The sequence below is a fragment of the Astatotilapia calliptera genome, chromosome 19, assembly GCF_900246225.1.
Source record: "Astatotilapia calliptera chromosome 19, fAstCal1.2, whole genome shotgun sequence".
Classification (NCBI taxonomy): Eukaryota; Metazoa; Chordata; class Actinopteri; order Cichliformes; family Cichlidae; genus Astatotilapia; species Astatotilapia calliptera.
The window spans coordinates 17,785,031-17,800,397 of NC_039320.1; the positions used below are offsets into that span (position 1 = coordinate 17,785,031).

Genomic DNA, 15,367 nt, shown 5'->3' on the forward strand with positions numbered 1-15,367 from the left:
TGGGATTAAAGGCTTTCTTATTTGGTGTCAAGTCCACATGTGCTCCCAGGTGGCCTCAGTTCTTCACATGAAGGAAACTGTGTAATTGTCAGGCCTAAGGGTACGCTTGTCATTGTCAGAATCAGGACAGCTTAAGCTCCCCTGACTCCTAGCCTCAGAACTAAGAGCCTCTTATCCAAGAGAGTTTTATGCATTGCAGAAGGTACACGCAGACACACACACGTACACACAGAGGGGAAGTTGACAGGACAGTTGGAAGATACAGTGAAAAGAAAAGGCAACAGAAACGCACCTTTTCTCAAGAGTTTTTCTAGAAGTACAGAGAGAAATAGTAGTACAAGAAGATGAGAGGATTGGAGGGATCTAGTAGAAAAACAGAGGTGGTTTTAGTCAAGTCAGCTGACAAAAACAGTAACTTGAGATTTCAGAAAAGTAGAGCAAATGCAAAAGTTTGCATTCTGTTGTTTGTGCAAAAAAATATATTTTGAATGTTATGGCATGCCTGTAAATTACAAATACGTATCTCCTGGGTTGCAAAGACACTTGCATAAAAAGAGAAAGAATATAAACCCTGTATTTCCTTTTTTTTCTCATCATACCCTGAGGTGATAAAAGACGACACCGGTGCTGAGAACATCTCCATCAAGGGCAACGAGGTGTGGCTGGAGGGAGTTGATGAGGAAGCCGGCCCGGTCTCTGTTGATGTCCACACTGTACTCCTCCAGGAGCTCCTTCTTGTCTCTCCAGCTGTCTGACCAGTCCTTTGTCAGCTGCTCCACCTGCAACCCAGGAATGGGTAAGGGGAAAGGAATGTCAGGAAGAATGGGAGGTAGAAAACGTTGGCACCAACATCTGCTACTAATGTCCAGTCCTATAGATAGTAGTACTGAAAAAACTTCTTCAGATAGAATGATTTCTAACACTTGGTTTGTTTAACTGTTTAAGTTTCCAATGTCTCCTAGTAAGGCAGAACAAAAAATAAAATCCCAGTTCAGTTAGTGTCGGTGTCTAATCTTTGAGAAGATACATGGTAAATATTGGAAAAAGCAGCGACCTGATAAAAACATTCCACCGAAGTCACACTTGCTTAAAGTGTCAAAGACTCAGACAGGCAGATGCAAGCATGTGTGTCGACCCTGCGTTACCTTTAGCTCGTTCTGCAGCACGATTTCAGAAAGATTTCCATCCCTTTCGTCACTCAAGGATGGACTGGGATTACGTTGCTGTCAATCAAGAGAGTAAAGAAATGATCAGTCAACATACTGTGCAAAAGGAAAATGTCACACAGACATTACAATGCAATTCAGTCCTGCCCACCTAAGGGGATTAGAAATGTCACCAAGATATAAAACACTGTATTAAGGATTTGGTAGAAAAATGTGTAATGTGAGAATCTCTTTTATACAAAGCCTTACAGTACTAAGAAGGATTTTTTTTTTTAAGGGAGTGAACGCAGCCGAGTGTCTCCCTGGGAGAGTTAGAGACACGCTCTAGCGATAAAAGGTCACCATACCATTTCAAAGCTGAGCAGCATGCTCTTCAGCCTGTCAATCTCCTCTCTCAGTTCCCTGATCAGCCGAACATTCGCATCCTGCACAGAAATCAAAGTGCACGTTAACCTAATCCAAACAATTAGATCAAACATTAAACCTTGGCATCTGACTCCAAACAGCCGCTAACCTCATTAACCCGAGGCTTGTTGACAATATTTCTGGCATGGGCAGCATAGCGCAGGGTGCTCAGGGTCTCGTTATAACTGCTGGCAGAGGGTGAGACCGCTGCAAGAGAAAATACACGCGAAACGCACACAAGCCAGCAGCAGTTAACGCTCACATTACGTGGCATAAGGTGGTCAGTTTTCTTAAATACAGTTTTAGAATATATATGAAAATAAAAATTTATTGTGGAATCACTCAGTTTGAACTCACTTGCAATCATAATGGTTTTGGAGTTTCCACCCAGACTGTCTTTCAAAAGCCATGTCAGGACTGAGTCTCTGTAGGGAATGAAGCAGTGCCTCCTCCCACCTCCACCTCCAGACAGCGAGCTGCTGTGGCTACCCACTGTGCTACCATCGCCCTCAGAGGCCACGCTGTTGATACTCTGGCAGCTGCTTGACATCTGTGAGTTCTGAGCTGCGGAGGTGGTGGCAAAAAGATTGAAGGATGTGCCAAAAAGCAAGCACAGGAGAGAACACAAGAGAATAGATGTGAATTTTGTGGAAGTTTATTCAAGTGAAATAAAAATACTAAAACATTTTATTTACCAAGAGCTGAAATGACAATGCCTAGAGTAACCAGAGACTTGTTGATGTTGGAGCCCTCTGTCAGTCTATCCCTGCAGTAGTGGGGATCTGCTCTCTCACTGGTAGACACAACAAAAACAAAGTATAACATCATATCAATAAAAAATGACTAAAAAATGTGTGAAATAGGGAGTTCAGCAAAGTGAGGGCAAGAGTCAGTATCCACTAGGGGGCACTTTTGTCAACGATTTGGGCTTAAACAATGCTGAAGGAGAAAAAATAGGGCACACGACAGCAGGAAATAACATTTTCACCTCCCAGCCAGGTCGACCAGGTTAATCTTGCTGACAGTTTCAGAAGGAAGGTTGTTTTCTAGGATAGCCTAAAGAGAAAAGACAAAAGTAAATAACCCAAAGTCTGCATATTGATCAGTGGTCAGTTATACAGTCGTCATACAAATTCAATACTCTGGAGTATTATGAGAATATCTGGAAAAAAGTAACAGCACAACATGCAGAGTCTGAGTGAGATGACCTGTGTGTACTGAATCGTAAAGATTGCATGGGATCTGCTGCTGGCATCATGGTTGTGGGTTGCTGCGGTGATGCGGTTGGCGATGCCTTCCTCCAGAAGGTCTATGGCCTGTTTGCAGTCTGAGACCACATGTGATGAAAGGTCTGATGGGAGGGACGCAAAGAGAATGATAATTTGTATTGGTCAACCCCGAGCAAGACTGAACACAGTCCGATTTTTATTCTACATCATACAAAACTTCTAAAAACATGAAACTGAATGGAGATGAGACAAAAAAGCTGCTTTGATTATTTGCAGGGATTAAAATGTTAAGAGGAAAGAAGTATAAAAAAGAGACACAAACAGGAAATGCATCAATCCTTGCTCCCACCATGTGCTTTTTAATATTTCCCACAGCATCTAGAAACAACAGTTTCTAACAATGCTCTACTTCCAGGCATGAATCACCAACTTAAAAAGCTGTTAAACATGTGCACACAGATCATCATGGAGCCTCTTGGCTCATCATTTAGCCTCTTCCTCTTTGTTAACTCTAAGCTGGTCAATACAAAGAGTTAAATTGTTTAAGGAAAACAGGAGTGGCAGCAAAACAGTGTTTGGATGGAAAAGCACTGAGGGATTAGAAGTAGAATTTGGAAAACCTAAATGGGATATGATGTGTGTGGAACTGCTTGGAACCACAAGGAAATGACTTCACTTCCTCTGGCCAAGTGGGATTTCTCCTGATACAGACAATGAGTGGATGTGGGGCTCTGAATACGGAGAGTCCGGCGGATGACAAGGAGAGAAAGAAATGGAGGGAACGAGAGGGAAAAGATGAAGAGATGAAGGGGAAAAGAGAAAAGGTGAAATAAAAGAAGCAACAGGAATCTAACAACTAAAAATAGATGTGACTAAAACTAAATCAAAAACAGAAGAAGACTTGTAACTTGTAAACAACACAAACAAGACATCTTAGAGAATTTTTTCTGACTTCTACTTGAGTGTGCATTCATGCAAGATACTTTTGGCTGCTCCCCTACTCACAAGGGGTCACTGTCTGTTTAATTTGGGAGATTTTTTGCACCGGATGCCCTTCCTGATGCAATCCCAAAGGGATTTGTGTCTCCTTGAAGCTGGTCCGTTAGATCAACATTTAGTGCATCATCACCTGGAACTGCTACGTCATGTTTTAAACATTGTAATGCAATTTGTTCATCTTGATTTTAGGGGTTTTTAATGTAGATTTATCATTCTTCTGTCTAGCAGTGGAAAGGAATGAAAACTCACCTTGTACATAGGGTCCTTTCTCAGGATGTTCTCTAACTCTCAGTGTGGCTTTCTTCTTCTGCTCTCCTCCCTTCAGCAGATCTCTTACACGCTCGTTATAGATCTCCAAGAAGCTGCAAGGACAGAGAAATAAGGAGGCAGAAGTTTAAAAAAAATCAGCTTCAATATAAGTTCAGCTTAAAGTCTTTTATATCCCTAACGTCACTTAGATGCACACCACATGTCTGGCTAAATCTACTCCATTCATTATCTGTATGTCTATGTCTTAAATTTTACTCTTCTGAGGTTTTTATTTCTGCTCTATTTTTTGAGAGCTTAGAAAACACAATAAAAGCTGGCTGTAGTTCAGCCAGGTAGTAATCATGGCTACCCGGGCAGTGTTTTAAACTGCTTAGCAAATCAAATAACTGGGAAACAGTGTGTATGCTAGAGAGATTGTAATCTTCAAATTGTAAAAAAACCCTGTATTTTTCCTTGTAATAACCATACTGCAGCTTTGGCTCAAGTGGCGTGTACTCAGGTGTCCACTAATGGCAGGGTTAGTACTTTGATCCTTGGCCCCTCCGCAAACCAAAGTGTCCTTGGAGAAGACACTGAACCCAAAGTCTTTCCAGCCTGGCGCTCCGTCTCCACTGACGTGCAAGTCCATTTAACATTTATGAGTGAAGGGCAGGAAGAGCTTAAAATGAACAAATTTTCCCAGAGAAATTAAAACAGAAATGAATCCTGTTTTAATTTTGCTGGCTACAGTTTTTCAGCATAACTGCACCATAAACTCTTGTCTAATTTGAATTAAACTTCAACAAAAGGCCCAATTAAATTGATTAGAATCAGAAGACACAGATCTCTGCAATAAAGAAGTACCTGATCTCCACTCTGCTTGAGTTCTGCCCATCTGAAAAAGTGTCTTCAGACTGAAAGAGACCCTGGGAGGAAAGAAGATCAGCAGGTTACTTCAACCTACAATACTAAATACTCAGGAAGATGAATGTTCAGCATGTTCACTTCATTCGTGTCGCCACCTGAGTTGAGTATTAATCAACCACCTTACCTGACAAATGCGAGGAGTCAAGCCCATGGAGTCCTAAAGAAAATTGAAAAAAAAAAAAAGAGTGACCAACATTAACGTGTGGGCCACAACCGAAAGATTTATAAAACAAAGCATTTTCTGCCTGCGTAGCATGAGCTGGACCCTTCAATGTCCTTTATAATATTAACTAAGGCATGAAAAAAGTGCATCTAATATTGTGCAGTGATTCCAGGACTCTCCTCACCGGCGTCCCCATCATGGTGTAAGTCTTTCCAGATCCTGTTTGACCATAAGCAAACAGGCACACATTGTAGCCCTCAGAAGCTCCGGACAGTACCGACACACCCAGGTCCTGGAACACCTGAAGAAATTAACACATACACACACTCCCTTAACCAGAAATGCACAAAGAGTATGCAGAGTTAAAAAGCACACCTGGATTCCTCCCTTCCATCCCTTCGAAGATTATTTTAATAAAACAAGTAGGGGCTGCTGGGTTGTTTACAATGTAACTGAAAGCCCTTGATCTGCACTGCAGTTGTGTTTTACACGAGTATAGATTTACACTAAGGTTTCTTGATCACAATGCTGTGGCATGAGGCCAGTGGTGGGGAGGTAATGTTCCTTCCTGCTGATGTATTTGTGCAGGGAGCATGGAGGTCAGCTAATACTCAAGGTAAACAATTTTGCAGAGTGCAGATGTAAGAGAAACAAATGTGAGGGCAAAAAGACTGAAAAATGGCTGGGTCAGGAAAATAAACTTTGACTAACAGCAAAGTCCTCGGACAGGGGATCCCGGAAAGCCCCGCTAAAACAATCAACTGAGGCCTCTTGTTTTCCTTCTTACTGTGTCTGCATCTGAGCTCCAGAGCATGCAGATGACCAGCACAAGGCCAAATCTCAACTACTTATTTTTATAGGAGAACAAAGACTTTTCCTGAAACCTATACTGGCAAATGAAATGCAGTCATATCATTTTGTGTTTGCAGCAGAGATATAGTAGTGTAGGAGAATTTGCTATCAATCCAAACTTGCATTTTTACAAATTAGCTTTTTATTACTTGCATTTATGTCAAAACAGATGAAAATCTAAACAGATATATTATATAACAGTAATCCAGGATGTTGAGCCTCTGTCTTAAAATCATGGAGTAATAGGCAGTAAATACCAAATAAGGGTTGAATAACAAAGTCTTATAAACTGAGGTGAAGTCATTTCTATTTATATAGAATCATAAATCATGATTAGGCCTCAAAGAGCTTTACGATCAGCACAGCAAACAATCAGGATTTTAATCTTGACAACTTTCAACAGTTATTAAGATACTAATCTTACACAGTCATAATTTATGGACAAGAAATCTGTTTTCCAATGAGCATATGGCTATTGTGCAAAAACAATTAAGACATTATCTCAGCAGCTGGGCTCTTCTCAGTTGTTGTTTAAACTCAATAAACATATACAAAGTGAAAAATCCTGTTGCAGTACACCAATAATACTAAGTGCAATAATCCTTTCTGTCATCGTTGTATTTTTACTCAGTTGTATATAGTATTTGTATTTGTATTCTATTTTTATCTTATTGTATATAGTATTTTATTTTATTCTATTCTGTACAGTTGTGTACTGTATTTATTCTTATTGTATTCAAATTTTTGCCTCATAACTTTTGCACTGTCCACTTCCTGCTGTGACAAAACAAATTTCCCACGTGTGGGACTAATAAAGGTTATCTTATCTTATCTTATTCAACTGCTCCTGAACACAAGCTCTCTAAGCAGCCAATCACAGTGCAGAAAACCAATGCATTTAGGCATGTAGACATGGTCAAGAGGACCCGCTCCAGTTCAAACTATCTCTAGGCTTTACAGATAATGTAAAAAAAAAAAAGAAAAAAAAAGAGACAGACATCCAGTGAGCAGAAGTTCTCTGGGAAAGCAAAAACAACGAGTATTTGAGGCCAGAGGTCACAGGAGAATGACCAGACGTCTTCAAGCTAGGAAGGCGACACTAACTCAAATGCTGTAACCACTCTTTACAGTCAAGATATGTGTAAGACCATCTCTGAATGCACAACATGTGGAGCCTTCAAGTAGATGGGCTACAGCAGCAGAAGACCACAGCAGGTGACACTCCTGTTAGCTAGGAAGACGATACTGAGGCTACAGTTCACACAGATTCACCAAACATGGACAAGAGAAGACTGGAAAAACACTCCCTTTTCTGGCAAATCTCATTTTCTCCTGTAACATGTGAATGGTGGGGTCAGAATCCTGAATTTGGGGGATATTTTATTGGAATGCGTTCGACCCTTTAGTACCAATTAAGCTCAAAAGCTTCGCCTGGCATCATAGAGGTGTAGAATCAGAAAATATTTATTATGATTCTTAGCGAAGCCAAACATCTTCTATTATGGGAACAGGCTCTATGAAGCAAAGTGGTTGTTTATCACTTATAAAATGTACTATACAGACAACTATGTGCATGCAGGTTAGATGAACAACGACTGGGCAAATTATAAATCACTTGATTGTTGTCCATTGTATACAACCGATCAATAAACCCGTTTCTGAGGACATGTGGCCTCAGCTGCAACCCAAAAGCTATGTCCAAAAGCAACACATACCTTTGGGGGCATTGGGAACCTGAGCTAGACCAGACCTGAGATGCACATTCTCCCCCAAAAACCATAACACACCCTGGGATCAGAGAGGCGTTTTCTTTCCCAGGCCCCCAGGCTCAAGTTTGGACCATGGAGACTGGTGGTGGGTACACAGAGAAGAGAGGAGGATTCCTCTCAAAGCTACCACAACCTCCAAAGATCAAGGAATACTTTTAACATGCCTCCTGTGTGTGTGCACACATGTGTATCACACTACCAACTGCTTTGACGATATGCGAGAACCTGGAGTTAAGCCTGTATATACTCTATTCCCACAATTTTGCAAGGCCAGATTTAAGTTGGATGTGGCTGAAAACTCTTGTGAAAGACTCAAGCCTTGTGAAAGTACTCTGAATGTATTCAGTGGTCATCTAGTTCTTCTTAGGACTGTGTGAGGTTGTGTGGTAATATTCAACAGCCTTGGGTTTTCTCAGACAAGTAAAATATTTAGCACTGACATGATGGAGCGAAGCTCACGCAGAGACCAACAGCATATCGTGTTATTGTAGCAAAAAAACAGCAAGAAAGCAAACTGTCAAACTTTTATATAAATAGTAAACACCTGCTTCAAATATTAACTAGCACCACATGCCACTTCTGAAATAAAAACCATGAAAATGTATGCAGCTTAAAGAAATGTACAGAAAGAGCCACATCCAGCTTGTAAAAGTGTTGCCATGACGGCTGGTTTTTCTGAATGGCCTCATAAATCACTCTACAGACACACAGGTAGAAATACCTAAAATCATAATTTTCCCTCCAAATTAGGAATTGATTTTAACCATCTTTAGTGCAGAAGATCTTTAAGCTAACTTCTGTTCTTAAAACCTTTTGGGGTCTTGATAGTAAGAATATAATTTGTAACTGACTTTTAATATACAGTATGATATACTGTATACAGAGAAAGATCAAAATAATAGAATAAAGCCAAAGTAAAGTGTAATATTTGATACAAAGAGATCATTTGAAAGTAAAAGCACCTTAACTGTGCAACTGTAGCTCAATAACGGTTCTCATTCCTACAAATGCCAAAGTGTGCAGCCCACTTGGGTGCAGACCACCAAGTGTTACCCCCTGCCTCTTAGCTGAATGAAGGCTTAAACATGAAGACAAAAAGCACTGCCGCCTCTGTCTTGTCCTCATGGTGCTATTGAAAAACAGACACAGACAACGTCTCCCCTCTCAAACACAGAGAATCAATACAGTCCTTGTTAAAGTTGACCCTGTTAAATTCACTCTATGGGGGCTACAACAAGGCCTCTACAACAAGGCCTAGTGTCCCTCCAGGCTTAGCACAAAGAGCAGGAACTTTCCTTTAACTTTTCGCTCCTTTGAACCTGACTGTCTCTGTACTGTCTAGTAAACCATTACTATTGTTTTCTGTTTCTACCAAGAAATTTGTACAGTTTTTATTCAAAGTTGACTATATATTGTAAAAACCACAAGAAGAAGCTCGACTTTAATTCAGCTTCTTGACACAATAACATTGTGTGTGAGTTTTGTCTCAACAGCCAGTGTCAGGAAATATTAAAGTGACCCCGTTGTTTGTCGCCATTGTCACACCAAATTAAATTCAGTAAACTGTAATTTGTGTCACTGTACTCAACCTGCTTCAGTGAACACAATGGCTTTCTGTCACAACCTACTTTCCCAGTTTGCAACACCCTGCAGCATTAGGATGCATTTCTGGCTTAACAAAGCAGGTGAGATATGAGGCAGATGGCATTTCTGGAATAAAGAAATAGCCTGGAGACTGAAATTTCCAGGCCAAGGCGACAGCAAATGTGCAGGCTTGATCAACTCCTCAAAACAGACAGAAACTAAACACCACAATGAACAGGAAGGTCGCTGCATGTGCACGCGCCCATGTCTGCATCTGACCAGTTAAGTGGCTGCCGAAACAGCAACCAAAACAAGGACAAAAGCGTTGCCCTCTAAGGAAAAACAATCTAACAATGAAAAAGCAAAATATAGATTTCATTCTAAATGAAGGAAACACCGGTCAGAGTCACTGTCAAAACACAGTAAGCAGGAAAGAGGAAAGCAGAAGGGCTCCAGATCTAGCAGAAGCTAAATCCCTCTCTTCAGTGTGGAAAAAAAAAAAAACATTATCAAGAAGAATATGGAGAAAAACTGCCTTCAGAGCCTCCAGAGGAAAGATTACTTAAAATGCAGATCACATAATATTATTTTTATCATCCAGCTACGCAGGGATGCACTAAGTGAAACACTTGGTTGTGCAAGAATAGACTGTGCACACCGTTATCTCTTAATAAAATGCATTTGCGGCCTCAAATTATGATGAAACTTAAGCAAAGAAATGTTACATTAAAATGGTGCCACGTGATATTTACTACAGCTTTTTTTAAACAAGTGGTGAGTCCTGTCTAGTATCTATCTACTAAAAGTTTATATAAGCAACAGACCTAAAATCCTGAGTTACCTCATGCGCATCAAAGTAAGCTGGAGCAGATCTGTAAAACAAGAATCTGGCTGTTTTTTATGCCAGAGATCTGGCAAATACTGTGTTCAAGTTTGTTTTAAAACACGGAGCAAAACTAATTTTTCCCAAACACAGAGCCTAGTTTGTGGCTTGGTAACAAACTAGAAGGGAAAAGTGGTGGAAGGAAATGAAGTGCGTGAGAAAGGTTGACGAAAAAGCGATTCCTGCACAGAAATACAGCAATACGGTGGGAAAAAAAAGTCATGGAATAATGCCTCTGTAATGAGTTAAGTCCTGTAATCGCTCACTGTGGAAGTGCCAACTGCTGGTCTGGTTTTATGTGGCCTGCTTTGCGCTAAACCCCAGAGAAGTATTTATGTGTAGCGTGTCTGTGTGTAAATACGTGTAAATGTCGTCAAGGGTGATGGCAAACGGCCAGCAGAGCGAAGCATTTAACCACATTTAAAACTTTGGCTTCTCGTTGCTTTAGCCGAGTGTGACGCAACCAAAAGGATCGGGCAAGAGGGGCGTCACCAACAGCAATGCATAGCTGAGAGTCTGCATGTGAAAATGGTTTTACTCCCAGTTTTCTGTCCAGAGGTGGACAGCTGCAGCAGAGATAAGGGTCACTCAGTTCCCGTCCTACACTTTCCAAGTGGGTTACACAAACACAACAGCTGGGCCCTGAGCAAAACTAAATGCCTTTGTTTAGACATGGGACAACAACAAAAAAAAAAGATGTCACAGGAGATCTTTGTCCTTCCTGCAAGGAATCTGGGTTTATAGAGTTAGATTAGAAAGAGAGAGAAAAGGGAAAGGGAACATCACAGAGAGGAAAAAGGGAGCGCGAGGACACGGGCAGCAGAGGCTGAATCACAAGCAGCAAGAAGAGACACAGAGGAAGCTGTTTGGCCAGAGTTCAACAACGCTCTCGTTTGTCACACTTGGACAGAATTTGTAGGTCAAATTAGCATGGAAGAGCAGAGAGGTTGTATGAGAGGGAGGGGGAAAGACAGAGATGTGCAGGCCAAACAGATAGGCTGCTCTTCATTACTCAGGCATCCCTACACATGATGAAGGGCACCAGGGAAAGAAAAGCAGAGCAGAGGAGGGGAAGTGAAGAAAAATGAAGGCAGGGGGCACTCCAACAGTGTATTTCACTTCATTTTGCCTTGACTTCTGATGCAACTACTGTGGCAAAGGCAAGGCTTAACACAAATAAATAAAACCATATCTGGAAAGAGTTTGGGGACTTGCTGCTCCTCCCCCTCATATCGCTGTTAAATAGGCCAAAGCAGAACACTGTACAGTGGACCTGCATATTACAATCTTTATGGGAAGCTGGGAATTATTTCTGCAGGCTTCAGACTGGTGGGAGCCTTGTGTGATATCCCCCATGGGTAGGTTAGAGTGGCTCAGTATATAGTCGCATTTACTAGGGACCAGACTTATGCAGTATCATTACAGATAGGCTTGAAATACACCAATATTGTTAGCTCCCCATTAGCTTTTATAGAGTAGCAGCTGCTCTTCCAGAGGTCCACACGTTCACACCACACTTCATAATACACTAACATATCAATGTTGTATGTCTACTATAAATAAAACAGTAACAAGTGTCCCATTTTAAATAACACACACACACACACACACAAGGTTCTTTCTACAGCAACTAAAGTGTGCACAGTGAACATGTTACAGAGAGGAGGCTCCATTTGAAGTTTACAGTTGTCTTCAAATGACTTCACCGCATCCTTTGTGGTACGCTTCTATGTACACACTTTAACTCGTTGTCGTAAATGATTCCTTTCATCTGCTTCCCTCGCTGATAGAAAAAGTGAGGGCAGAGTATCCATAAAACACAGGTGCTCACACTGCACCCATATGGCATAGATCTCAGATTTCTATGCTGACATCATGTGGTCTATTTGGTGCCATGTTTGTAGATAATTCAAACCAGCCTGAAGAGGGCTGTTGGCTGTTGCTTCGGCCGACTGCTCACATGCGTGTGAAGGATTATTCCAATGCACAGAGAAGCCATTCTTCCCCTCGCTCTGCAGCACCACTGACACACAGACCTAGAAACACTGCTGCCATATTTAAATCGCACAGCACACTGACAAAAGTCAGAGATACAGATGACAGGGAGGGGAAAGCCCCTGCAATCTGAGTCCATTAGGCAATCAACAGAAAACCTTGTGCTCCGAGCTGAATCCTCAGCAGTGACGTTGTCACACTGAAATTTGACTGTGAAAAATTGCTTAGTGAGGCAGCTGTGAGTTTGGCAGGGGAGAGCTGGGGGGCTGCAGAGGCACAGCGGACCCCCGGCCCATATCCCCTCCTCCTCAGCAGCATTCCCTCTTTGTCTCTAATCACTTTCTCTTGCCATTTGTCTCTATCCAAACTCAAATCTGCTGCTTCTCTGTAATTTTTCCCTTCCATGTTTCTTACAGACCGAAGCAATAAACAAGCTGAGGGGTTTGTGGTAATAAATAAGGGGGAAATAATATTTGTTTGCCTAATATCTAAGCCAAAAACAAAGGCACCATTTAGACAAATAGTCCCACTTGTTTTGCTACATTAGCCAAACAGCTGGCTTTCATTATGCATTATAAATCTCTTCCAAAATCTTACCCTTCATCACCTGGCAAAGCCATTCTCATTCCTCCCTACTCAGCCTTCTCCTATAAACATAAATATTAAACACCAAACCTCCCGACCTAAAAGGTCAACTTTTTGTGAACAGTCCTCATTGAAAAGAATCAGATATAATCAGATATAAGACACTACATTTCTGTCTTCACTCTTCACTATAACCGTGTATGAAGCTGGAAGACACTACAAGCATCTAGTGTAAACTATCAGTGATGCATGGACATGTACAGTGGACAGCACAGAGCAGCAGGCATGTATCCATGGGGAGAGGAGAGGGGAGGTGGGAGTGGTGAGATAGTCCTGCTGGACTGGAAAAGCAGGAGTTAAGATCCAGTTTCTCCATGTCTCATTCCCCCACTGTTTCAGATTGTCTCAGTCTCCTGGGAACTACACTGCATGCAAGGCAAAGTTTGTTTTCCTGCTATGAAAAAAAAGTAAAGTATGCAAAAATATAATTTGCTTGAGTAGAAACTATGAGAAATCAGCACTGGCAAAAAATAGCATCACCTCATTAAGCTAGGAAACAAAAACAACAAAATCCATAGGGGTGACGTTGGAGCAATGACCAAAATGTAATGGCAGTTAAATGAGGTAGCACAACAGACATGTAAGTCTACCTGGCAATGCGCCATTAATCATGGTTCTTGCCCTGCAGCATGCAATCAGTCTTTTCTCCTTTTTACATCAGGCCTTGTGTCATCAAATCCATCAGAGAAACCCTCAGTTTAAACATTTTCAACTATAATGTCTGATCAGTAAGCAGCTGACATGACGATATACATAATCTATTGAGGAGACAATGCTTTGGACTCTAGTTCTGGAAAGGAGGTCAGATTTAAATCCAGCAGCTCAGTCCATCACTGGTGCCCTTTCTCCCACACCAGGCCATCAGAGGAATGTCTTCAGGCCACTGTGACTGGACACGATTCCGCTGAGGACACAAGCGGATAAAGCCAGAAGCAGAGACAGGAAGAAGTGTTGTGTTGTCTATAGTTCTGTGCAGTGTGTGGGCCATTGGCACAGCCCAGTCTTTCTCAAACACATACAAAAGCAGTACTGACAAGAGTGGAGTGCAGCACAGAGGGCGTGGCAGAGAAGGAAACCCCATTAACAAAGGACAGAATAAGTGGACTGGCTCTAAAACCAAAGGTTTTTTTGTTAAGCTTTTGCGCTAAGTAAAACGTGACGGAAAAAGAAATTCATAATGAGACAAACCTATGTGTAATAAGAAAAATCCATATGAGGAAATTTCCTTGAAAAATGGGCACTACCTCGTCTTAATCTCAAGCCCATCTCAGGTTCCAGTAACACTCTCCAATCAAAGCAGTGCGAAGATATCTAATCACCCAGTCACAGTCAGGACATGAAAAGCAAGCCGACTCTAGCCATGCCATTTCTGAGGCAAAGAGACTGCAGGGTAACAGATGGAGCTGATATCACGTCCCCCGAGTGGCCGTCTGTGTAAAAACATAGAAAACAACACACACCCTTCTTGTTGTGGTTTGTCTACAAGGACCGTGCTTCCTCTGGGTTCTTCTTTTGGAGATTCGGTTTGCCCAGAGTCAACTTGTGGCCAAAACTTGGATCAGCGCACACACAGTGTCCACCCACAATAGTGCATGTAATATGGCACGAAAACAAGAAACAGCTTTGGGCAATGCTGCAGTGCAAACAACTACACATCAAACCAGATCCTGTTCACCAAAAATACATGGATATTTTTATCTATTAGACTGCATTCAAAAGTAATACAGTGGGGCAAAAAAGTATTTAGTCAGCCACCGATTGTGCAAGTTCCCCCACTTAAAATGATGCCAGAGGTCAGTAATTTGCACCAGAGGTACACTTCAACTGTGAGAGACAGAATGTGAAAAAAAAAATCCATGAATCCACATGGTAGGATTTGTAAAGAATTTATTCGTAAATTAGGGTGGAAAATAAGTATTTGGTCACCTCAAACAAGGAAAATCTCTGGCTCTCACAGACCTGTAATGTCTTCTGTAAGAAGCTTTTCTGTCCCCCACTCGTTACCTGTATGAATGGCACCTGTTTGAACTCATCTGTATAAAAGACACCTGTCCACAGCCTCAAACAGTCAGACTCCAAACGCCGCCATGGCCAAGACCAAAGAGCTTTCGAAGGACACCAGGAAAAGTATTGTAGACCTGCACCAGACTGGGAAGAGTGAATCTACAATAGGCAAGCAGCTTGGTGTGAAAAAATCAACTGTGGGAGCAATCATCAGAAAATGGAAGACATACAAGACCATTGATAATCTCCCTCGATCTGGGGCTCCACGCAAGATCTCATCCCGTGGGGTCAAAATGATCATGAGAACGGTGAGCAAAGATCCCAGAACCACACGGGGGGACCTGGTGAATGACCTGCAGAGAGCTGGGACCAAAGTAACAAAGGTCACCATCAGTAACACACTACAACGGCAGGGAATCAAATCCCGCAGTGCCAGACGTGTTCCGCTGCTGAAGCCAGTGCATGTCCAGGCCCGTCTGAAGTTTGCCAGAGAGCAC

General features: G+C 41.8%; 1 protein-coding gene across 1 annotated transcript in view; it reads right to left on the reverse strand.

Annotated features, from left to right (window-relative positions):
• Window positions 1-15,367, reverse strand: part of stard9 (StAR-related lipid transfer (START) domain containing 9) — a 38,711-nt gene that overhangs the window by 16,979 nt on the left and 6,365 nt on the right. The window contains exons 4-15 of the mRNA XM_026151729.1: window positions 5,323-5,439; window positions 5,100-5,132; window positions 4,913-4,974; window positions 4,049-4,161; window positions 2,780-2,922; window positions 2,560-2,627; window positions 2,267-2,364; window positions 1,929-2,135; window positions 1,681-1,778; window positions 1,514-1,591; window positions 1,146-1,223; window positions 600-779 (exon numbers count right to left, since the gene is read on the reverse strand). Coding sequence (XP_026007514.1) covers window positions 600-779; window positions 1,146-1,223; window positions 1,514-1,591; window positions 1,681-1,778; window positions 1,929-2,135; window positions 2,267-2,364; window positions 2,560-2,627; window positions 2,780-2,922; window positions 4,049-4,161; window positions 4,913-4,974; window positions 5,100-5,132; window positions 5,323-5,439 — 1,275 coding nt within the window. The remainder of the gene's footprint in view (window positions 1-599; window positions 780-1,145; window positions 1,224-1,513; window positions 1,592-1,680; window positions 1,779-1,928; window positions 2,136-2,266; window positions 2,365-2,559; window positions 2,628-2,779; window positions 2,923-4,048; window positions 4,162-4,912; window positions 4,975-5,099; window positions 5,133-5,322; window positions 5,440-15,367) is intronic.